The 25249-nt window shown below is 42.5% G+C and overlaps 1 protein-coding gene across 2 annotated transcripts; it reads right to left on the bottom strand.

Moving 5' to 3' along the window:
- Positions 1–5453: 5453 nt before the first annotated feature.
- On the bottom strand, positions 5454–24994 carry zbtb10 (zinc finger and BTB domain containing 10). Of its 2 annotated transcripts, XM_038725912.1 has the most exons (5): positions 23917–24993; positions 16271–17297; positions 11160–11225; positions 8988–9163; positions 5454–8543 (listed from the first exon to the last, which is right to left on the bottom strand). In XM_038725912.1, exons 1-5 carry the CDS (start codon positions 24592–24594, stop codon positions 8253–8255), a joined length of 2238 nt encoding a protein of 745 aa, XP_038581840.1. In that variant the 5' UTR covers positions 24595–24993; the 3' UTR covers positions 5454–8252. The 2 variants fall into 2 exon arrangements, with proteins under 2 accessions (XP_038581840.1, XP_038581841.1); XM_038725913.1 differs by lacking the exon at positions 11160–11225 and having other exon boundaries at positions 23917–24994.
- Between the last annotated feature and the right edge of the window lie 255 nt (positions 24995–25249).

Genomic DNA, 25249 nt, shown 5'->3' with positions numbered 1-25249 from the left:
CCTTTCTTCGTATGTGTGTGTGTGTGTGTGTGTGTGTGTGTGTGTGTGTGTGTGTGTGTGCGTGCCCCTGCCTGGTGCACACAGCTGAGCCCGCCAGTCCAATCCACACACACACACACACACACACACACACACACACGCACACACCACACACACACACACACACACACACACACACACACACACACACACACACACACACACACACACACACTGTGCTGCCCCATTGCACAAGCTCCATTGAACACACAGCCCGATGGAAGGATGGATGGAGCGTTACTTTCCACCCACACATACACTGGTTTTATGTCATTGGCCAATATTTTACATCAACCCCACCCCCAGCTCTGCCACTAATTCATTTAATGACATTTTAGTGATTAAAGGACCTATCTGAGTTGTTCTTTTCTTGCTTCATATGGCCATTCAGAGAGGGTCTTTCAAACAGTCTAAGTATTTTTCCATAAGTGGTGCAGGATTGAATAAACTCTTTAACCTTTGTTTTTATAGAAAGAAATTAAGAAATGAAAACCTAAAACAGTTGAAAAACTCATGCTCAGGGTATTTTGTTGTTGTTGGTTTTTTACATTCAATAGGTTAAAAGGCTACTCCAGCAATTCAGCTTTGCAAATCTTACTAGAGACACATTTTCAAAAAGAGCAGTCAAACTCAAACTTTGGAAAGCCCCCTCCAGAGTAAAATTAGTAGGGTGCCCCTTCAAAAGTGGAACAATCAAAAAGATTAGTCAGAAAGAAAAAAACAAAACATTTTCTTGTCTATGTTCAATTGTACTAAACTGTTGCTTCAAAGTCAGTTTTAAAGATGCGGTGTAAATGCAGACCACGTGCAGTGCAGTATTAAGCCGTCCTGCTGGGAGCACTTTGCACATGAGAACCAGATTTGTCTCAGCACCAGTGCAGGGTCACAGCAGGTCACAGAGGAGATAATAGCAATCAGAGAATAATCTTCTCCATTAATGTTTGCTCTCCCTTTGACCTCTGAGTGCTTCGCTGTGAAGCATCAAGCCATAACAGAGGACAGCAAAGGGCCGAGATGATGTGAAGGTCAAAACCATACACACACACACAACACACCTCATACCCACACAATAGGTGGCACTGGGGCGCCCCTGTAAAAGCTGCAGCTGTGACTACACGATTACCTGTCTTTCCACCTAAGATTTTTAATGTCCAACCCGCCACTAACACACACACACAATGTGGACAAGAGCACAAGCACTACGGGAGAGAAAGTGGTGTGCAAACAAACCCTCCCCAGGTCCCGAGCTCCGGTTTCAGCCTTCCGTCCGCCGTGGCTGGGGGGCCATGGGAACATGAAGCGCCAGGGGCCCTGTGTCAATAAGGAGCAGTGGTTCAACACAATGGGGGCCTGCCTGCAGACAACATCGCTGACAGACACCCACACAAAAGGCTCTGTGAATGGGAAGGAGGTTCATGCACACAAACACACACACGCATGCATGTGAACACACACACAGACAGAAAAGAATAGAGCAGCGAGTGGTTACCCACAAGGCCAATGTTTGGTGACAGCTTCTGAGTGTGTACAAATACACACACAGCAGCGCTAATGCCCGTGAGGAAATAAACACACTATAATAAACTGAGTCCTGTGCACAATTTAAACTTACAGTGAAAAATGTAGCTAGGCAACCACAGAAAATCAGTGTGACAAATATCAGTAGATGTTACTTTTAATGCATTCTTTGCATTGGTTTCAGTCTGTAGTTTAAAAGCCAAAACTGTAAAATGTACTGCATTCAGCCATTCAGAAAACATTAGATAAGTTGTCACAGAAAACTGTACCATCAGATACTTTCATCTTCAAACCTGCATAATGAAATTCCCAAGTGTTACCTCTGCTTTTCATGCATGCTTGGGAACAGGACGATCTAATCTGTTAATGTGGATTTCATGCCATAAATGGTTTTACAGGACTACCTGAGAAGCACAGAGGTTTTGTTGTGTACGCCTCTAATTGCTGAAAACAAGGATGCAAGACAAATGTTGTTTAGGTTTTGCCACTAAACCTTGTGTTACATTTGGTTGTCTCTACATATGCACATACTGTAGATCATCTAGCTAATTTAACTCATTCACCAACCAATAACATTTTATCTAAATCTAAGAAAGGATTAAATCACTGCTTGCACTTAAGGATTCATACATTTACAAAAATATATTACTGCCATTCAGCAAGCATTGCTCCAAATCTGTGCAGGGGGATCAGTGCATCCCCTCAGGCATAAACTCAGTCACCAGGATCAATGCATCGATCAATTCTTCCATCAGTGGAGCTGTGTGGACTGTTTGACAGCGCATGAAGAAATTTAAAGAGAAGTGCTGCCACCTGGTGTCAGCTGAGACAAAATGCCAAATGATGTTTTAATCCAGAGTCTTAACAGCAGATGGCAGCACCTTGGCTTTTAGGGGGAGGGGGAGTTCATGCTCTTCTAAAACCACTTACCCATCCATCCTCTGAAACAGAATCCAGAAATCAACAGAAACCACATTCCTGGGCCGGACTATGGAAAGAGGAAATTCGATTTAACACAATTAAGTGATGACATTTGGAAACATCAGAGGTTGTTGGATGGAGGACAATACAACTCACCACCAGTCTCTGTTATTTATTTGGAGATGTGGATAAATCTGACAAACCACTAACTAGACTGTCAATTGATCTGATCTGAAGCTATCACTTAATCTCTGGAAACATCATCCCTTCACCAAGAATGAGTTGATACTGTCTGCTGCATGTTGCCTTGTTGTTATCCTTTAACCACAGGTGTGTCTGTGTGAACTGTACCTCTGTGCAAACTGTTGGTTACAGGCAGTTGATGGACTTCAGATACTTGATCATGCTAAATCATCTCAACCTCATCTGTCCTCACTCAAAACATTTAAATAACTTCAGTCATTGCATCACTACCCCCAAAATGACATTTTCTTTTATCATTATTTAGTTCAAGACAGATCTGCAGCAAACACTGAAATTATGTTTTATTTCTCAGTAAAGATTTTCATTGAGAGTGAGACATACAGTAGGTAGAGTCAAAAGTCCTCTACAGCCAACCTAATGGAAAATCTACAGACATACTGTATGAATGCTTTCCTGCCGACATTCACTTTGTTTTCTCATAATCAGTGAAATGTATGAAACATTAATGTTTGAAAGCTCAAATATTTTGCTTGAGAACTTACACAATAACATGATGATAAACATGTCAACAACAGCCGATCAATTGAAAAAAGTGGAATCCTTTTTGATTATAAAGAAACTTAACTAACTTGAAGCATCATTTCAGCTGTGGAGATATTTTACTTCGTCATTTGAATTTTGTGTGAAAACATGAAAATCAGCTATGGATTTGAGAATTGCAAACAATCATGATTTATACTTAATTGTGTCAGAGCAATCGGGGAAAAACCTTTAACCGACGTGACATTTAAAAAGTATAGTACAATAAATGCGCATCTCCTGAGCACGGACAGGGAAGGTAGCCAGATAATTCACAGGGTTATGATAGTAATAATGAAATAATTGTTCTGGAGGATGTGGAATACAAGCAATTGGCCAAGCTGCTCTAAAGAGCAACATCAACATTAGTGCTGAGTACAATTTTATATATGAAAAGGGAAAAGGTAATCAGAACCTGGCTCATACAGTGGGGGAAATAAGTATTTGACCCCTTGCTGATTTTGCAGGTTTGCCCACTTACAAAGAATGCAACAATCTACAATTTTAATCATATGTACATTCTAACAGTGAAAGACAGAATCCCAAAGAAAATTCCAGAAAATCACATCATATGAATTTATAAAAATTGATAACCATCTGATGAGGAAAAACAAGTATATAACCCCCTACCAAACAGCAAGTATTCTGGCTCCTACAAGCCAGTTAGTCTTTCTTTAAGACACAGCCCCAATCCCAACCAATTATCTATATCAAATACACCTGCCTCACCTCGTTACCTGTATAAAAGACACCTGTCAACACCCAAACAACCAGCATCCAACATCACCACCATGGGCAAGACCAAAGAGCTTTCTACGGACATCAGGGACAAGATTGTTGATCTGCACAAGGCTGGGATGGGCTACAAGAGAATCGGAAAGCAACTTGGAGAGAAAAGATCAACTGTCGGTGCAGTTATCAGGAAATGGAAGAAGCACCACACCACCGCCAACCTCCCTCGGTCTGGGCCTCCACACAAGATCTCGCCTCGTGGGGTGTCCCTGATCATGCGAACGGTGAGGAATCATCCCAAAACCACAAGGGGGGAACTGATGAATCAACTGAAGGCAGCTGGGACCACAGTTACAAAAGAAACGGTTGGTAACACACTACGCCGTCATGGATTGAAATCCTGCAGCGCACGCAAGGTCCCCCTGCTCAAGTAGAAACATGTACAGGCCCACATGAAGTTCGCCATTCACCACCTGGACGACTCAGAAGAGGCCTGGAAGAAGGTGATGTGGTCAGATGAGACCAAAATAGAACTCTTTGGCCTCAACTCAACTCGTCGTGTTTGGAGGGAAAAGAACACCGAGTACAACCCAAAGAACACCATCCCCACCGTCAAGCATGGTGGTGGCAACATCATGCTTTGGGGGTGCTTTTCAGCCAAGGGGACGGGACAACTCCATCGTATTGAGGGGAGGATGGACGGGGCCATGTATCGTGGAATTCTGGACCAACATCTCCTTCCCTCAGTGAGAGAGCTGAAGATGGGTCGAGGATGGGTGTTTCAGCACGACAACGACCCTAAGCACACCGCCAAAGCAACAAAAGAGTGGCTGAAGAAGAAGCACATCAAGGTTCTGGAGTGGCCTAGCCAGTCTCCAGACCTGAATCCAATTGAAAATCTTTGGAGGGAGCTTAAAATTCGAGTTGCCAGGCGACAACCTCGGAACCTGAATGATTTGGAGGCTGTCTGCAGGGAGGAGTGGGCCAACATCCCTGCCGAAATGTGCACAAACCTGGTCACCAACTATAAAAACCGTTTGACATCTGTGCTGGCCAATAATGGCTTTTCTACAAAATATTAACATGCTGTTTGTCCAGGGGGTCAAATACTTGTTTTTCCTCATCAGATGGTTATCAATTTTAATAAATTCATATGATGTGATTTTTCTGGAATTTTCTTTGGGATTCTGTCTTTCATTGTTAGAATGTACATATGATTAAAATTATAGATCGTTGCATTCTTTGTAAGTGGGCAAACCTGCAAAATCAGCAAGGGGTCAAATACTTATTTCCCCCACTGTAGTCTGAGCTGCATCTGGGTTTTTTTTTGGTGCTCTGGTCTTAAATGGATATATCTTTGTTTGCTTTCCCAAACAGGGGGGAAAAAAAAGAAAACATTTGTTCTGACCATCATCACACAAGCAAAAGTCTTCCTACAGTTAAATAAATGGACAAGAAGGTTAAAGCAATATCAAAGTTTTATTCTTAAAATGTAGTATAGAGAGGAACAGTAGTACATTTCAGACAGAAAAAAGGAGAATGTAGTTCCATCTTTGAAAACCTTTGATAAAAACGTAAAAAGAGTAACCTGAATTTGCTTTGTGTTCGGAGGGCACTGAGGCGCGGCCCAAGTTTTGCATCACTGTTAAAGTTCGAGAGAAATTGAAAAATACAACCTTTTGCAACAGCGTAAAAAAATACAGCTGGGGAAAAAGAACCTCTGCTTTACATCTGTAGTGTTTTTGCTTCGTTTTTCGTGTTTTTTTTTTTTGTCCATATAACAAATACAGCATAAAATCTAAAATGATACATCATAGTTTTGATTTTCATTCATTACAGTAAAATCAGTAGGATGGTAAATAGTATCAAAAAGAACAAACAAGACAAGAGAATGGTGTGATGAACAAGCACACAGCGTGAACAGAGAGAGAAAGCGGAAGGTTAAAGTTCACGGAGATAAACCACCACGCCAGGAGGTCTGTAGCTGACTGTCAAGGTGTTCCACCACTTAAATCCACTAGTTAAATAATATTCTCAACATTATATATATATATATATATATATATCTCCTTAATATAACCCCTCCCACAGTGATGTGAAGGTAAAAGTGACACGAAGAGGCTGAATATCTCTATGATTTAAAATAGGTACACATCTTCTGTATCATTAGCACTTCAGTACATACTGTGTATTCCACTGCATATGAACAGATACTGCTGTTCCAAGGTTTCAACCCGCAAACAATCCGTGTTTCTTTAGAAAATATGTGCTTACTGAAATAACAAAAAGGAGAAAGGAAATATCTGTGGAAAAGACAAAATTAAACAAAGTATGTATCTAAAGGTAAAGTGAATGATTCTGTAGCATAAAAACATTTAAAAATCTCAACAATTACAGACACGAGCAAGGATTTTCTACACTAAGCAAGTTTTCACCTGGCTTTTCTCATACATTATATAACAATTAAAAACAAGAATTTTGGTTGGACAAATAGAAATTAACAGTCTTGATTGCATTTTGGAGTCAATATATAATATTAAATAACAAAAAACAAAAATGTCTAATAAAAAAGTTGCTCATTGGAAGAAAGACAACAGTTTTTATATAGTTCCATTCAGACCCGCTTTTGGGGAAGCAAAGAAACATAAAAGAAAATTATTTTCATGAACACAAACGTAAGTGCATGCCTATGAGGCGCCATAGAGCTTCACTTTTTGTGGAACAAAGTGTTTTTCTACCTGGCAGACTGAAAAAATAAAGTAAAAACAAACTTACATCAAATTAAACAGATGATGCGTTGTATACCTTTTACACGTGAAAAATGGAGTTCTTTCAGACTTAAAACGTCACACATCATGATTTTCTGCACACTTCTTCCCGCTAACAACCAATGTTCAAGTGATTCAAAATATATATACTGTATTTACTATATAACTCAGTACCAAATATAAACAAACGTATACAGGTATTGATGTCCACTTAGGTCCTCAAAACGTCAATTAGAAGTACTGCCGGTAGTTCTACAAAATGGTATGTGTGTGTGTGTGTGTGTGTGCGCGCACATTAAATAAAATAAAAGCTTAAAAACAATGGCAAAGCATACCTGATAGTCGCCGTAGCACAACAGTGTTCTATAGTTTGAGCTGATTACATATTTATAACTGAGTCAGTTTAAGCTTTATGATTATAAACATCATATATAGCCTGTAGGTCCAGTATTCTGCGACAAGCATTACAGCACCAAACGTTTCATCATTTGGCAAAATTCAAGCTTTAAGTGAAAGTCAAATGCTTTTGTTTAATAATAATAATAAAGTGTTACTGTGACGCCGTGATTTGTATAAAGCTAGCAATAACATTTCCCCTTGTACTTTCGCTTTTTTTTTTTTTTAAATTCATCTTTTTTCCTGCTTAAAAAACAACCTCATGTCTTTTTCTTCTTTTTTTTTTAATAAAGCATATTCAGTAGTTTTTGTTTCCTGCTAAATCTTGGTGTGCGGTCTGTTTGGCACAATATCGCAGCCCTCTTAAATTAATCATAAATATGGCTGTGATACATTAGAGTCACAAAACAGATTTTTTGGTTCCAAGATTTGTGCAGGGAAAGAAAAAAAAAATTTTTTGAAAAGAATATAATAATTTTTAGCGCATCTAAAAAGGATCTACAGAGCGAGTTAAAAATCTTCCTGTGGACAATAATGCTCTTCTTCCATGTACTTCTACAAGCACCAAGCAATATACTTTCAGATTGTGCAGAAAGCAACAGCCACTACCGTGCCTCTGCCTGCAGACAAAACAACAGAAATAAAAACTATAGCATTTGATAAGACCATAATAACCTCTCTTCATAAATTAAATAATTAACATTTTGCTTTTTTTATTTATTTTTTTTTTAGATGATTGGCCTACCCTCCAACTCCAAAACTACATCATCACCCTGCTCAACTCTCCCCCAAAAAACAGGAAATAAAAATACATCACCAAAAACCTGATTTATCATATTATTCGTCATTAGAATCTTTCTCTTGTGGGCACTGGGCCCAGAGTTGGACACATTTTAATATTAAAATCTGTACATCTGGAGTTTCCACTCTACCAAAGCTTTTTTTAATCCATCTCTTTGTCATATACTTGCACAATTAAGTAACCTCGAGGTTTGATAGCACTTTGGAGTTGATTGTTTACCAGCTAGTTTTTATACACATATATATTAAACATCAACTTTTTAAAATTTTGTTTCTCAAGCTTGTTAAAAATTCTTAGTCCTCTTCTGGGGCTGCACTGCCGTTGCCCTCACCCCAATTTGATTGGTCGTTGTCGGTGGGTTCTTCCCCCTCCAGGTCCTCCCCTTCCTCACCCTCGAAGTCTTCATCGCGAGGAAACTCCATGCCCTCCATAGCCTCCAGGCCCTCCTGAGTGGCCTGGTGCGAGTCGGCGCAGTCTGCACACACACCGTAGCGCCGAGAGCCGTGACGGATGCCAACACTGGCTGCAAGCATGAAGATCTTCTTGCACACCATGCACTTGTACTTTTTGTCCTTCTTGTGCACCTGTAAAAGGGACGGAGAGAGGGGGAGAGAGGTTGAGGAGATGAGGTTAGTTGCCATTGTTAAGTTTGGATCTGCTTGTCACTGCTAATCTGTCAATATGATATTTAAACAAATAGTTGGACGTATTTTGGAAATATTTGAAAGTTTGGCTTTTTTCTACACAAGAAATGTGACATTTCTTGCAAGTTCTACTGCCAGTGCAATGATAAAGCCTCCGGATTGCTAAACAAAATGAGATCCACTTGTTTTGCACCACTTTAGAACCACATTAGAAAACAGATATCATAGCCAAACATTTCTGCTTTTAAAAAACATCTTGCTTCGCTCACTCCCTTTGAGCACAAAGATGTGAGGGTGGCCATAACGCTGTAATATCTGGCAAAAAAATGCACATCACGTGTGGTAAAAGGAGGAGCGGATCCTGTTGTACATATGTGGACTCACCAGGGAATGTCTCTTTACGTGCTCGCGCCGTGTGAACAGCTTGCCGCAGATGTCGCAGCTGAAGGAGCGTACGCCCGAGTGGATGATCAGGTGCCTCTTAAGCGTGCGCCGGTGCTTGGCGATGTAGTTACAGTGCGGGCACTTCAGCTTATTGAGGGCTAGGTGTGAAGACTCGCCTGGTTAGAGACAAAGAAAAACACAAGGTCATCAACAAACAGATGTGCTTTGTGGTAAGATCACATTTTTTGGATTCACATCATGCAACTATGGTTTACTCTTTGAGAGAACTTTCAATCTGCAGGACAGGAAGTTACTTGAACAAACTGGAGATGGAACAAGACAATGATCATAAAAGCATTTGCCTTTATAGATCCTGTAATGAGAGGGGTGTGTCAGGAACCAATATCCTGTTTATCAAATCACAGAGTTAAGAAGCGGTAACCATTAGAGAGAATAAGAAACCGCAAACTGATGCATCACAAAAAGCTTCTTCAGTGACAGATTGCTACAGAAGTTTGTTAAACTGCTAAGATGCAGCCGATTACTGTGGCAGCCATGTAAACTTCACCATCTAGCTCAATCGCCGTTGCTAAGTAACTGGTGCTTGTCTGCACCAGCCTGCAATGATGCTGAGGTCTCACCATAGCAAGGATGGTAAAGATACAGATTCATATTAGCAGTGAATCTAAAGCAGCAAAATCTGTTGTTGTACTGGATATACATAATAATACAGTGTGTAAGATACTCAATGGCAACTCATAATTTAGTGCCTCTGCCTCATTATATTAAGAAACTGTGTCAATCTGTAGCTACATTATATATACCCTAATACTAATTACCCAGTACTACATGTTTAAAGCAATATTATGGAAAACTGCTGAAGTGCACACAGTCTTGGATATGTTCTATAATATATGATTAGCAATTTGCATCATACACCTTTAGAAAAGCTAAAAAAAAAAAAAAAAAAAAACACAATCCAAAAATGAGAAAAAACACCATCCATCAAGCTTGGCTATCATACTGTTTAAATGCTAGAGCACACGGTATCACATGTTTTATGTTTCAGTGTGTAAAAAAGAAAGAAATCAAGGTGTCCTGACGCCAGCATAGTCTTCATGAGCCCCATTTTGGGATGTTTATGCTAACAAGCCACTGAGGACAGCTGGGCTTACAAATAAAAAAGCAATCTTTTGATTTTGACAAAAAAGGCTGCAAACAGAGTGCTAGTCTTCACTGTTGAGAGAGTGGGGTAACAGGGCCAGGCCTTTTGTTTGAGCCAGGGAGCACACAACAGAGGCGTTGTCAGGGCAGGTTGCTAGGGGGAGGAGGGGAGGACGGGGGGTTGATGAGAAGCAGGTCACCTGTGTATTCCCGTTGTGTGCAGAGAAGCACCTTGTGGAAGTGCAACAAGCTGTTAATTTAAGCTTTTGAGGTTTAGGATGAAATTTAATTGTCACGATCTGTCGTTGCAGAGCAGATAACAAATAGCCTTCAGAGGGTACGAATTACAAGCACCTGACTTTTTTGAATTTACTTACAGTGAAGTTAAATGTTTTACTTTAGTTTCATAGTTTTAGATATAACCTTGCTGGCCTCTAACGTAATCTGACTGCAGCTTCCTTTCCTGTGCCTTCCTTCATGACCCTTTAGCTGCGGTCTCAACCCATGTCAATCAAACTGACTTACTGACAAAAGATTTGTAAAGATATAACTGTTTAAATTTTGTTCTCTCTGGTATTCACAAAGCTATTTTACCACCATCCACACTTATTTTAAAAAATTGTGACCAGCTCCTCTGTTTGGTTTGTGCAATGCATTGTAACGAGTATTTTTTTTTAATGGCATGCATGCTTTCATTTTTGAGTATACTTTGTTTTGACAATTGTGAACACAATTTGGATTTGAGACACAGCCTGGTGTACTGCAGACAACTGGCTTCCCCACCACCCATTTAAGGCAAATTTGTCATTTTGACTTTACACATTCATTCCCTGACATGGAGATAACTATTTTGTGTGTGCAGACTACGCATTTAACTGCAGGTTGAACATGAGTCCTTAAATACTCGAGGAGACATGCTGACTGCCCACACTCATTTAAGAAGATGCATTTTAGTTTAGATTTCAAGGTTCATTGAAGTAGCCTGCTCTAGAGAGTGCCGCGTCTTACCATTCTCCCAGGACTCCCCTTGCTGTAAGTCTTGCATGATGCTATACGGGATCTGATTGGCCAGCTCTGGGAAAGGGGGAAGGGACAAGAGAAGCAAGAGGGAGAAAGAGAGATGAGAGGTGGTTGAGAGCCTGGAAGGGCGGGGGGGGGGGGGGGGGGGGGGGTTGCACACACCTCACAACGCCTCGTGTACACAACTAACCACCCCCACATGACACAATGGAAGGTACAGTTAACACACACACACACACACACACACACACACACACACACACACACACCTCCTACTATATGTAAAGCAGTGTGCGCCCCAGGCTAGAGCAACAAACTAATGGTTTAACCAGGGCTGCAGCAGGGAAGGGGTTAATTAGAGAATGAGAGTTGATCCCTCACGCCGTCTCATCTTACACTTGGCTTTTGTAAGCACTTGTGTGTGAGCACCTGTGTGTGTGTCCTGTTCCTCCAGCATTAGCGCTTAGAGCCCATTAAAGACACGCCCCTGTGAATGTGAGCGTGTGTGTGTGTCCATTCTCCTTAGGTCAATATTTGGAATAGTGAGGACACCCCCAGTGCATTAGAATGGATTAGGGAGGGAATGGACAGACCCTGGCGGCTTTGCACCTCACAGGGATTGGGGAAGTTATTGTATGCGTGTGTGTGTGTGTGTGTGTGTGTGTGTGTGTGTGTGTGTCCATCTTCAATGGAGACTATTGTGTATGCAAAAGCATTTCACCTGCGTGTGTGTGTCTGTGTGCAGCACCCACCCTTTAAACAATCCAGCCATCTTGTTTGGAGAAGACCCAAGAATTTATTGGCCAAGTGTTGGCTGTGGGTCAGTGTGGCGAGAGCAGACAGCAATGGCAAAGTGCTTATATTGCTGAAACCACCCTTCACTTCCAACTGTTATTTTCCACAACACTAGCCTCCCTGTGACCCTGTAAATGGTCTACCTCCAACACCTGCTGTCTCTGCAGTTATATTTGTCACGGTTTTGTCTTTTTCTAAACCAGTACCAATAATTTTCAAATAAATTAATGATATAAGAAAATAAGTTTCACTTTCAGATTTTATGTTAAATAAGCATGTAAATGTGTAATAACATTTTAAAGGTGAATCTATCAATTTAGTTGAGAAACAGAAATTAGAAACTAGAGCTATTTGATAAAAACGAGCAAAATGCCATATATAGGTTGGTTTCTATCAATCATTTAAAAAAAACTGAATATTTTTGGGGGTTTGGACTGTTTGTCGGACAAAACAAGACACGTGAAAATGAAGATAGGGCTCAGGCTGTTTTCTGGCATTTTAAAGACTACATTAAATTGAGAACAAAAATCAGTAGATGAATTAATAAAGACAATGATTATCAGTTGCAGCCCTATAACATATTACCTGATGAAAAAAAAAAAAAAATGAAAGACAAACAAAGACTTAAAAAACAAGCACATATTTTGAAAGGGGGGACAAACACCAGAGATTTTTTTTAAATCCCACCATTTGGGCTACGTTGTTTCCATCCTTGGAGCATGAGCGCTCAGATCAAACTGGAGCAAAATGAGAGCCAAACGAGTGACATCACTGTGGGAAACTGGGGCAGCTAATATTGGTGGATGACTGCTCACAGGCTCAATCAGAAATATGCAAGCAAAGGGCGACTAACCATGTAAGAGGGCTGTCTGTTTTTACAGTGAGCCTCTCACAAACAAAAGACAGGTTTTTGGTGCTTAGTTGTGTCCACTAGCAAAACTGTAAACCGTTCCTAGTCTCTCCTGCAGAACTGTGTGTATATCAACAACCTCTATATAATAATCTATTAACTTTTAGTAGACTTTTGTATGCATTCTCATATTTACTTTGTAACCTAATATTTCAGCAAAGTAGAACTAACATTTGGACATCAGGTGACACAAATATCCAGAGCAAGTCACAACAAGTGAGCACTGGGCTGCAATACGAGAGTAATCAAGTCTAGAGCAGCAGAGAGAGGCTGTGGGAAACACTGACAAATTGCTTTCTGTCCATAAATGGTACTGGACCATCTCAGGAGATATGGTGAAAACTGCCAAGTATAATTTTTTAAAACCCTATTCAAAACCTGATTAATTCATTAGCTCCTCCACAATAACAACAGATTTTGTAGGTCAGCTAGTTTGTTTGTAAGACTTGAAGGCAAGGCTAAGAAGCTTTTACAGTGTGGAGAAAAATATGACCAATGTACATACGACTACATATCACATTACTGTAAACCAATAATAATAAATAATTGATTTTAAGCAACAACCAAAAAACTCTGCAAAACAAAGCAAAAAGCTATGTCAATAAAAAAAAGGCTTGGCTAAAAAGATAAGTCTTGAATCTAGATTCAACAACTGAAATGGACTTAGCACTGCAGACTGAGCTCTGTCCTCTCGTCTGTCTCACCTCACCAAATCTACAACTTTGATGTAGTTGAGCCACACACACCTTGTTTTTTTTTTTTGAACATTCCTCTTAAAAGGGAACCGAAAAACCGTTCAGAAAACACTTTTCTTACAACAGGAACTGAAAAACGCCACATACAGTCTGGAGGTCACTGATGAACAACCCACAGAAAAAGAAATGCAACTTCACAATATTGAAACTACACCAGTTTTCTATTCAATTTCTTGAAGAAAAAAAAACTCAGCAAAATAAGACCCTCCTCTCACTTTGACATCAAACAGCACATTTTTGCCTCAAATTCTTTAGACACCAGCTCACACACATGTTAAACAACAGAGCGGTCTATCAGGTCTAGACTTCAATGTTCTTCACAACAGCAATAAGGGATTTGGCTGTCAAGATTGAGGGGAGGGTTTTTTTGGATGATCCTGTCTACACAGACTAAATATTCACAGATCTACATTTCTGCTGTAAACACGCCTGTATGAATGAATTCAACCGTTTGAGGTAAATGGACTTTTGAATACAAAACTATAATTTAGGGGTAAACAGTTGCCTTGAAACCTTTTACTGTGACTAACAGCCTGCTTGAAGCCCATATCTTTATTTGGAAACGTAGTATACATTAAAAAGAGACACGGAGCTAAACAACAAAGACACACGAAGAGAAAATGGCGAGGAGTTAGCACACATGTGGACCAACTCAGTCTCTAAGTGAGCGTCTCTGTAGGCTGTTACAAAACCCTGGATCACTTCGTGCACACATTAAAAAAAAAGAGCCCTACGAGGAGTTGGAGGCACTAAGAGCACTGACGTGCATTTATGGAGGCCTGAGGGGAGAAATGTTTCCCCTGCTTCTTCACTTCCCTGCATTAGGGATGGTCTCTCTCTCTCTCTCTCCCTCTCTCTCCCCCCACACCCCGTTGGGCCTCCCACACCCCCCTCCTGCTCATCCATACCACTCCACTTAATATGTGATATCATTATGGTTACATGGAGAGTTGCGCTTAATGGAGCCAACAGAAGGCTGGAGCTGAGAGAACAGATTACTAAGAGCGCTACGCTGCATGTGGATAGGATGGATGGAGCGATGGATAGATTAAGGGACAGAAAGAAGAAGGTATCAATGGATAAAGAGAAAAAAAGACGACAAGGAGCGCCAAGGTTTTATTAAGTAAATTTGAAAATTCTGATTGAATGAGTGAAAGCCACTTATGTTTTTGCCAACCACAACAAATAGTGTGGGTTCTGAACGTTAATGTGAGACAGTGCAAATTATATATTTTTATCCCATGAAGAAATGGCTTTTAATTCTCTCTCCTACTCACTTAAAATATTGACATCTCATTTTCTTCTATAAAACATAACATAGCGATCTTAACCTTACAAAATGTTTCATTTCCTGTATAACAAATGTCAGCCGTGATGTGGCAACACATCTGTGCTTTCGCTAGCCCCCCACTCTGATGTGATTAGCAGAGATCATTGCTGGGGCGTGACTTACGCTTGATAAGCAATTACCCCTGCTGTTAGGTCCAAGTTTACTTTTTTTTTTACTTTTTTTGACGTGATCAATAATTTGATGATTATGCCAGTGTTACCCACTGTGGGTGGCCAAGGCTTCGCTTATTAGCATTGAATTACATCGATAATCATGGGTGTGACATGATTAAATATCATTCCTAAATTTGAGGTAGTGTGATACAGTGTGATGTTCCAGTTCTAGATTAAAATGGTGCAAAATTTTACGCGCTGGAAGACCGCAAACAGAGGATCAAATACTGACATCACGTGGCCTATAAGGGTTATCCTCTTCAGCCCCACTGACCCCCTGGTGGGTAATCATTACAAATGCATGGTGTGCTGACAAGCGTTGTTCAAACCTACAGAATTTCATTTTAAATACTTAAAATCTACGTAAATCTATTTGCTCAACATCGACGATATTTGATACAATGGCGCAGCCATGAAAACACAGTGTCTGGGTTTGTGTGAGCAACATTTAGCTGCAAGGAAGTGTTGGAACAAGAAGAAACTGAATGTCACGGTCATTTAAGGTTAAACCGATAGGGATGGGGGAGTGGGTGGAGCATAAGGCAGAGAGAGGCATCAAACCAGCTAATGATGCTACCTCCCTGACATAACTGGTCTCCAATTAGCAGTAGCTTTAGGTTAAGTTTGCAGACATAATCGTGATGCATCTCAAAAGCAGTATAGGGATGCACACAGTTACATAGTGCACAGGGCCTTTATGTGGTCTACTATAGGTAGCTAAAGAAGCCTCAAAAAGGGTTATCTGATTATTTATACCACTGTATTTCTCCTTTAGGATCTCCTTGCCAATGAAGAAGTTTGGCAGGATTGTTCATCATAAAAAGTTACAACCACCTCTTTTAATAACATTCTTCCTTGACCCTTGCCATGATGTTGAGCTTAATGCACTAAAGGCTACATAAACATGTAAAGCATGTTAACTGACTGCTCTACATTATATAAAATGCTACACTGAGTCCCCGTCTATTGACTTAACACAGCTTTTCATACATAATAAAAGGTAGAAAAATGTCTATTTCCAGCATGTCTTCTAGGAATAAGAAATTCAAGAGTAAAATGTGAAAGCTATGCATATATTATAGGCTACCGACTGGGACTGTGTGAGGTGTGTTGAGAGGTACAAATGTGTGTCATACCAGCATTTTCGGAGAGGGAAGAGAAGTCCTCTCTGGGGTAAGAGGCCGAGGGCTGGATGAACATCCCCTCATCAAATCCCTCTTCAGGCTCTGGTGGAAAGTTGTACACAAAACGCCGGGTGGTGGTCTGTTTTTTCCTCCGTCCGCTTCCAGCTGCAGCATCCGGTGCTTCTCGCTTTATAGCTGCGGGTGCTGCTGCAGCTCCACCCGTGGCTGGCTCGTTCCAGACGAATACCTGCACCTGGCCACTCGCCGCCCGTGTTTCATTGGTCTCTGCTGAATCAGACGAGTTGTCGTTGTGGGTCCAGTTACCAGAGGCTCCGGGGGTCACAAGGGCACAGCCCTCACCCCCAACCACTGTCACCTCTATATCGCTGGTCTCCTCCTTCACCCTGCCGCCTTCGTCTTCTTCCATTGCTTCCTTTCCTTGGTTGTTGCTGGCCTTGATCGACAGCTTTGACAGGATGCTTGTGGCCCAGAAGTTGCTCGGCTTCCGGTCCAGCCCTCTCTGTCCCTCTTTGGACACCATCTGCCTCTTGTTGTAGTCCACCACCACTGAATCAGGAGCCTCCTGCTTGATGCTTATATTCAGGGCATCCTTTATAAAAGCCCTACACGAATGTACAACTTCTGTCATCTGTAGGTAACTTGCAACAGACATCACCTCAATGGCGTTTTGGCTTGTGAGCAGCAGATTCCCGGAGTAGAGAAAGTCGAGGATTACTGAGAAGCCCTGCACCGCCGCAACATCCAGGTGCGTGACCGTGGCTTGGTCCTGGGCCTCGCTCTTGGTCAGACAGTAAAGGGTTTTGAAATAGCGGCTGCCCGCTACCAGGATGTTCTTGTGTGCACGGAACACCTGGCCCGAGACGACTATGTTGACATCACAGAGGATGCCACTTTTGCGTTGCTTGTCCAGCTCCTGGAGAAGCTGGTAACAGTAGGAGTTCTCATTGGGCTTGTTGCGGTAGTCTTCCTCTGAGGAGTTAGTGGAGGGGCTGGCATTGTCTGAGGGCCTCACCATCTCCTTTTACGTGAAAGAGAGGAAGAAAGAGAAACATTATTGCAGGAGACGTGTGCGCGCACAACTAATTTGCAAAAGCAAGCACCAATGCATGCATACACAAATATATTTTCCCTTCATGTAACTCTGTCTATACAAAACAGACACACAGACATACACCCTCGGGGTTCCTGGTGTGACACTAACACACCTGCCCTAGGGGTGAAACCGGTTTGACAGGCTTCTGTAATGGAGCCGATGGGAGAGAGGTAACGAAAAGGTGTGTTATTTTAAGGCTAGGTAGTATTACATAGCCCTACAATAAATTCATTTCCTCCATTAAACTTAAATTCCACAACTTCTAATAGAAACAGGTCACAGATTAATAAATCCCGAAAGAATGTAATTTAACATATACAGGCAATGTATTTCCCTTTGTAGATGTACATTAGGAGAGATCTACCCCATTTATTTTACAATCAGACCGCAATATTCCGTGCTTTCGACAAACGACTGTACGGTTTTGATTTGCTGAAGACTTTCCCGCTCACCTAATTATATTTTAACTAATGATTTTCTATATTTTTTTAGAATGCATTTCGACAGGCCCATACGTGCCCAAACTTTTTGCCTTCACTGACTCTGAGCTGAGGGTGCACAGCTACAGTGATAGTGGGGTAAACATTTTCAATCAAAAGTTTAAAACAACATTGACACCTCAAAAGACAGCTTATTCAGTGGGTGTTCTTTAAATCAGTGGACAAATTAGCATCACTGATCATAAGTCATTTCCTTTAAAGCGACAGTGAGAAATTTGTTTTGTCAATTTGCCATAACTCACTAGTAACACAAGAAAGTTTCTTGGTTTTCAGAAGACCTCTAGACAAAGGCAGTTTCACTTTCCAATTTACTGTAGGTTATCACCACCAAAGCTAGAATGGAAATCAGACTTGTAAGATTTAGAATTTTACACACATTTAGCTCCTATACAGTTAAATAATCTCTTTAAATTGGAAGCTGGATGTAAACCGGGCCATAATTAGACCTGGAGGAGGGCACACAAGTGTCCAAAGCAGGACACACAACGTGGCTGTGGGATGGGAGGGGAACTGGCAGAAGCATAGAACTACCCTGTAACAGCACCACTCCCCCTCCCCTGCTCCCCCTTAACAGGGCAGAGGGCCAGCCTGGTACGGAGCAGAGGAGAGGGGAGTGTATACACGTGTATGCGTATGCTTACATATGCAAAAATACATGGCTTGACTCATATGCATACATGTAAAAAATACACAGCCCAATAAAAAAAAAAACACAACCCAAAATGTATATACACCCTGCATGTACAGAAGTCAACATTACAATTTTGACACTCTACACACACCATACAACCCCAGCTCATTTTAGAATTGCACAGCAGATGTCCTAATCCAGAATAATTCACATTGCTTGAGCTCTGCATTTTTGCCCCCACCCACCACCATCTCTTCTGCGCACACACGCACGTACACACACACAAATCAAGCTGCCTACACATGCACACAGCTGGGGTTTCAGCTCGAGTAATTCAGATTAAATCCATTTCTCTGAGGTCCCCACCCCACCCCACCCAGCTCCCACCCCCACTCCCTCCACACTGCAGCTCTTGTCCAGGGCAGCCTGGGCACACAGGATAGTATAGGGGGGCTTATCATCCTCTGCCACAGCTGGAGGGGGAGAGATGGAAGAGAGATGGGATGGAATGAAATGAGAGGCAGAATGGGGGGGGGGGGGGGGATTGGACGTACTTTGCAGGCTAGAAGAAATAAAGGGAGAACAGAGGGACAGAAAATAATTGAATAATTGAAGACAAGAGAGCAGAAATGTTGAGTTCTGATGGGGGAAAAAAGTAGTAATGAAGCTGATAGAAGTGTGAAACGACGATGCAAAATGGTTGAAGCATAAAAGCGAAAGGCCTGATAACACGCGCGCAAAGAGAACGAGGGAGAGCATGAGGCGGAGATTGAGTGAGCGAGACCTTGAGCCTCGAGAAAAAAGGCGGAGGAGAAAATGTGGAGCAGAGGGAGCCGGAAAGCCAGCGCCAGAGAGAGAGCGAAGGAGTTGGGTCACCCCATTTTAGCCTTCACAATAGCCCATGTTCTCCCCGAGGCTCATTGTCCACTCACTGTGGGCCTTTGTAAAAGGGCTTGGCACTCACTCTCTTATTACACAGCATCTCCCACTCGCAAGCATAGAAAAGGAGCCAGGGTGAATGTGGGTGAGGCGGAGAGGATGGGGAGAAAAAATATTCCATGACATACACATCAAAGCCTTTTGAGGGGCTTGGCCATCATGTTGAGTACTGTGCTGGAATATATTGGTGTGGTGAAGGGCAGGAGTGCTATCACAACAAGAGGAGTTGGATTGGTGGTGGTCTCACGCGGTTTTTGCTGCTTTGTTTTTGTGTACTGCTCTCCTCTTTTGAAGTGTAAACCCAACATACTTTCAATTTGCTGGGCTAACTGGAAGATGAATAATGTTTAGTGTCCTGCAACAAAAATACATAAGATGGCGAGGATTGAACAGGGAAAAAAGAGCCAAGGTTAGAGCTTTCATAAATACACAAGTGTTCTCAGACTCCTAGTACCTGGGAATTTGTCTAACGAGTCATCCCACCCCAAAACCCCAGGACTCCCCACAGCTTTTATCCATTACACATAGCAACGAAACAGGCCAGAGAGATAAGTCTTTGTCTAGCAGTTCTGATATGAGCTGTGTGTGTGTGTGTGTGTGTGTGTGTGTGTGTGTGTGTGTGTGTGTGTGTGTGTGTGTGTGTGTGTGTGTGTGTGTGTGTGTGTGTGTGTGTGTATTGGAGTCAGACTAGGACAGCCTGGTACTGGATAAGTTGCTCCATACTGGCCTCATCAGCAGCATCATCCTTTCTCCAGATGTGCCACGTGTGAGCTGGGAGCTTAGAGAACCAGCAGACCAACCCTACATAGCAGATGCTTAAAGGCAAAAGCAGCCTGTGCCAAGAGAGAATGTGGGGACAATATCAACCTCCCCCAGTTGTGACGTGGCTAGGTTTTTATTTGAGCCAGAGATGCTAGGGGCAGAAGAACAAAAGAGGGCGCTGGGTTGCAGAAGAATCCTTTGATCTAGGTCTAACATGGATGCTTCAAAACAGACAGTGAACGGCCAATAAGAATTGATTTACAGGTGGATTAAACAAAACAAGATGGTCACAAATTTGAGTCAGTGGAGCACTGGCCACAGTCAGGCAGACCTCTTAACAGATCATGTGATACAGCACTGTTCCCATGAAACATGACACACTGGAACCAGTTTTTGTTTACCATTTACCCCTACATGTTTGCCTCCATCCCCTCATTCATCTACCCCACCCACCATCAATCCCATGACCAGCCCGACCCTGAGGCTATCTCCACCGGTCTTTCACTAACTCCCTACATCTAACTGTCTGCTTCCCTCAATCCCCCCCTCCTCATCTAACCAGTCTGTCCCCAGAAGCTGGAACAATACCGTAGTGTGCGTTTGGCCCAAGGTGTGGGAGTGCTGCACTGAGTGTGTCCCGGCCTCCTAACAATGCTCTGACAGAAGAGGCAGAGATGGGGGGTGAAAGAAAACGAGGGGAAGGAAGAGTCACTGACGGATTCAACAAGAATTCTCCCTCTGGCTCCACTCCACCCCATTCCCCTGACCTGTGGCCCCCAATAAACATCCCATCTATCTGGCAGACACCAGACAGCAATGGGTGGGTCTCCTTTCCTTTCGGGGAGACTCGCTGTTAACAATGGGTGTTGTGTTTGGGGGTGTAAAAGACTTGTATAGGTCCCCAATATCTCACTTTCCCCCGGGGATCAATAAAGTGTTGCGTTATCCTATCTTACACCCCATTCAGACAACACAGTGATGCAGGTAACATTTGTTTGGCCGTCAAACTGAATGGGGCAACATGGATCGTCTAACATGACTTCGGGAGCCTCATCCTGGCCCCGGATTGAATGCAGTTTGGATATTGAACAAGTTAAGGAAACAGGTGTCTGTATTAGTGATGAAAATTAAATTTGTTATTGACGTTGAAGCAAAGAACATACATGAGAGAGACAAGGAAGTGCAAAAGTGTGTTAGAGAGAAAGAAGCTGGATGTGGAGAGAAGTGCAACTAACTTTATGCTGCAATTATGCATTGTACCAATGTGTGTTACGATTTATATATGGAACTACAGTTGTTGAATAATCTCTAATGGTGAGGACAAGGGATTACTCTGTGACCATGAATGTCGGTCTGACATTACCTTTCATCAATTTGTGAACAAAGAATAAACTGTTACTAGACAATAAAACTGACTTATATGCGTCCCATATGTGTGATCTCATATTTGATCTAAGGGAACCGATAGTTTACTTTTGTCTCATCTTAAACTTTTACCAGTGAGCATAAGGAACAATCTGAGCACAAGACAGCCTAAGAGAATTAAGGACAACGGCCCCCTTCTCCAAGGAGACCCACATTCACCACAGCTGCCCTGGTGTGCTAGGGCTAATTGAGTTAGCTTTAACGAATGCAGAAGGGGCCTGACTAACGTCAGGAATGGGTAAATAGAACAAGACATTACCTCGCACCATAATTCCCCTTTAATGTACTACTTCACAATGCTGCCTTGCTCAACATACACTGCCGATCATTATCTCAACAGTCTTGTATATATGACAACTGTCGTTTTATAAAAAGGGCAGTTTCAAGAGAAAACCCGAATCTGAGGAATATCAACCGCAAAAAAATAATTCAGTTTTCATTTCCAATAGCGCAACAACGGGACTTTATCTTCCCACCTCTATTCTACATGAGGAAATGGTCTGGATAACCTCTCAGTAGTGTCTAGGGTCCTTGTTGCTAGGGAAAAGCCACACCAAGCCCCTAATCCACTCTTACTGCTCTCCTTACCAATTAGAGATGTGTACAAAGTTAGTGGATCACTTTAAGTCATTCTGATTAGTGATTGCGTGTGCAACGGAAGGAACTAAATGTGGTAGTGCAATCCTCTTCGCTCACAAAATTAGAGTCAAATAGCACCCCGCTCTTAATTTCCCTGACAACACAGACCATTGTCAGGATAGGAGGTCCGCTGTAACAAGGCACACGGAACAGTAAGTAACAGTAAGTTTATTTTTTCAAATATAGGTCTGACGGGAGAAATGCCCTTTGGCACCCAATTGTTCAGGCAATATGCACTCCCTGTTTTTATGAGGTCTCTGAAGGAATATCGTAGAAATGTTGCCTGCACAGCAATAAAAACAACAAACCCATAAAAAACATCTAAAACACATCAATAAAGACACAGTTCACCAAATATAAAAGTGGCTTGGTTGTTTTGAATTAAAAGCATTTAATATACGGACACTGTCAATAACTTCAAACCTGCCTCAAGCTTACCACACAGACTTTATATGCCAATGAAATAAAGAGAGGTAATTTTCCAATTAGTATGGTTTCAGTCTTGTGTATACAGGATGGGGTCTTAACCATAAAATATGCCCCAAAGATATACCACTAGAACCCAGTAATCCACAAATGTGTGGATGACCGAGTCAGGTGATGCTGTGTCCTTTTATTTCACTGACATCCTTTTCACTCATTCATGCCTATTCAATAGGCTGCATATGAACCAGGCGAGCTGTCAGGCTCCAGGCAACATGATTTACTCCTCTTCTCTTGTCCAGCCCTGCAAGTGACACCATCTATGGATTTTGGGGGGTCATTCTAACACAATGCCTCTAATTTAGCTCCCCATAGGGAGGAGGAGGTGGAGGAGGAAGAAATGCGCTCAGAGGTCACCCGGTACTGCCAGCCAGCAGAACTGCAAGAGAGGCCAAGAGGGGGGGAGGGGGTTGGGTAGGGGTGCGGTTCCTCAAAGGCTAATAGGGTCGAGCCCTTGCCATTGTGTGACCTCTAGCAAGCTAGCAATTAAGACAGCTGCTGATGCAATAAAAGGGTGTGCTGTACAGTGTACATCAACAAACAAGAAGTATTCCACAACACTGCCACTGTCCACTAATTGTTACTGATTTTTTTAGAGTTTTTCAAAATGAGTGACAGTAATTTTTCCACATGAAGTTAATCCTTCATTCAGAGAAACAGCCTCCGGTGTGATAGCAGGTGTCATACTGGTGCAGGTCTGAGCATGTCACTTGACTGATGAGTGGACAGACACTCAACATTTTACACGGCAAGTGAATCCGACAGATTCGTGTCGCTCTCATTTAGAAGTGGTTCTGTGTTTTGCCATTCTGTAACTCAGTCGACATTAGCCTCGCTAGGGGGTTTCCACCGCCGTCGCTGGTCATCTACCTCCAGATAGACAGCGAAGCTACAAGCGGCTACACGGCTAAGCTAGTTGTTAGCTCAGGTTAGCAGGCTGATGCTAGCTAATCAGCCCGGGGGAGGGATTGTGAAGCTTAGGTATTGGCCTATTTTCGCCTTCGTTGTGTTTAAAGTTGTAAAAAAAAAAAGTGTAGTTACTAGGGACAAACAAAACAAATAGTCACATGTTATCTCAAATGTGTGACAGGTAAGTTAAGTAAGGATACGTTACGTTAACGTTAAGTACCTGAGCGAAACCGTCACGGACTTGAGCTAACGTTACCTGTTTGGTGGGGTCATTTCTTCCGTGCTCAGAAGACAGGTGATGTCTCAGGAGCAAGGCCCGTTTGTAGTTGCGACTGCCTTTGACAAGCTCGTCGCTGTTTTTAGTGGCAATGTTGTGACACCACGAACAGGACATGACTCCCGTCTCCTGGCAAAATTTTAGCCATGGAAATTCTTGCAACCACGAAGCGTGGAATAGTGAATGTTTCTGAAGCAGCGTCTGCGGTCTCATCTCTACGCCAGATTTCCTGGATCCCGTCTCGCCTCCAGTCGTCGCTCCGCTTCCCGACTCTTGGCCGTCGGCGTTGTTGGGACCGTTCCCTGCTGTCAAGCTACTCCCCTCCCTGGACCCGTCCTCGTCTCCCACCGAGCCGACACGATCGTCGCCCTCCACGGCTGCCCAGCTGCCCCCTTCCGGGTCCTCTTCTTCCTCCGCCTCGGGTTCCGTGCTATCGCTGACAGATCCAGCGCCCTCCACTCTCTTCTGCGATGATCCCTTCGCCCCCAGATCCCTGTCCTCTTCTTGATCCGGCCTGTTCCCGTTAAACTGTCGGTCTTGACAGGCCGGGGCCTCCCAGCTGTTACAGTTCCCCCCACCGATACCGCTGGAACCCGTTAACCCAGCTAATCCACCTCCTCGGAAAGCCAGCGACCTGCGGTTTCTCTCACCGGACATTTTTTCTTAATATATATTATAATCTTCACTTTCTCAACAGTATCCCCCTCCGACAAAAATAATGTGTGGTAAAGGATGTATTCTTCCGAAAGAGATGGACCGTCGTCGTTTCTTTTCTCCGCTTTGGCCCTCCCGGTGAGAGTATGTAGGTTATGCGGAAATAAATAAAGGTTTTAAACGCATAATGAATTTCAGGGTTCTCGCTGCGTCCGCGCAGGCCCCGCAGAGGTCGAATGGCAACGACTTTCCTCCCCACAATGCACCTCGACCAGGGAAAGGGGGGGCTGGAGAGGGAGGGGGCGGCTTTTAAAGGAAGATGGGGGTGCTGTTGATCAGCAAGGGGTCTTTTGTGTTTGAAGGCTGCACCCATGTTCCGCATGCTTTTCATCTTTTAGCTTTGCTTGTCTTTTCCGCCCATAAATGCTAACTTGTGCCCCACTTCAGCCCTTTGCTCTGCGGGGTTACCATAATATTCTTATTGTATTTCAGTAGGTATTCTGTAAGAACTTGTAGTGGGCCTATAGTTTGTTTCAGTTTTAGTTTATTTAGGCTACAAAAGATAAATGTACAAAATAAAATATTAGTATTACAATATGGATATAAATATCTATGATGTATAATATATATATATGTACTATATAAATATGAAGGCTAC

The sequence above is a fragment of the Micropterus salmoides genome, unplaced genomic scaffold (genome assembly GCF_014851395.1).
Source record: "Micropterus salmoides isolate LMB-PRFRI ecotype aquatic unplaced genomic scaffold, ASM1485139v1 Ms_hic_scaffold_17, whole genome shotgun sequence".
Classification (NCBI taxonomy): Eukaryota; Metazoa; Chordata; class Actinopteri; order Centrarchiformes; family Centrarchidae; genus Micropterus; species Micropterus salmoides.
The sequence above is the reverse complement of the archived record's forward strand: the minus strand, read 5'-3'. Positions and strand labels throughout refer to the sequence as shown.

Excerpts from the sequence above, each read along its gene's own strand:
- zbtb10 (XM_038725912.1), bottom strand. The coding sequence starts at position 24,594 with ATGTCCGGTGAGAGAAACCGCAGGTCGCTGGCTTTCCGAGGAGGTGGA. Across the intron at positions 17,298-23,916 it reads GAAATGACCCCACCAAACAG|GAGATGGTGAGGCCCTCAGA; the intron begins GTAACGTTAGCT and ends TTCACGTAAAAG. Across the intron at positions 8,544-8,987 it reads ACGTAAAGAGACATTCCCTG|GTGCACAAGAAGGACAAAAA; the intron begins GTGAGTCCACAT and ends TCCCTTTTACAG.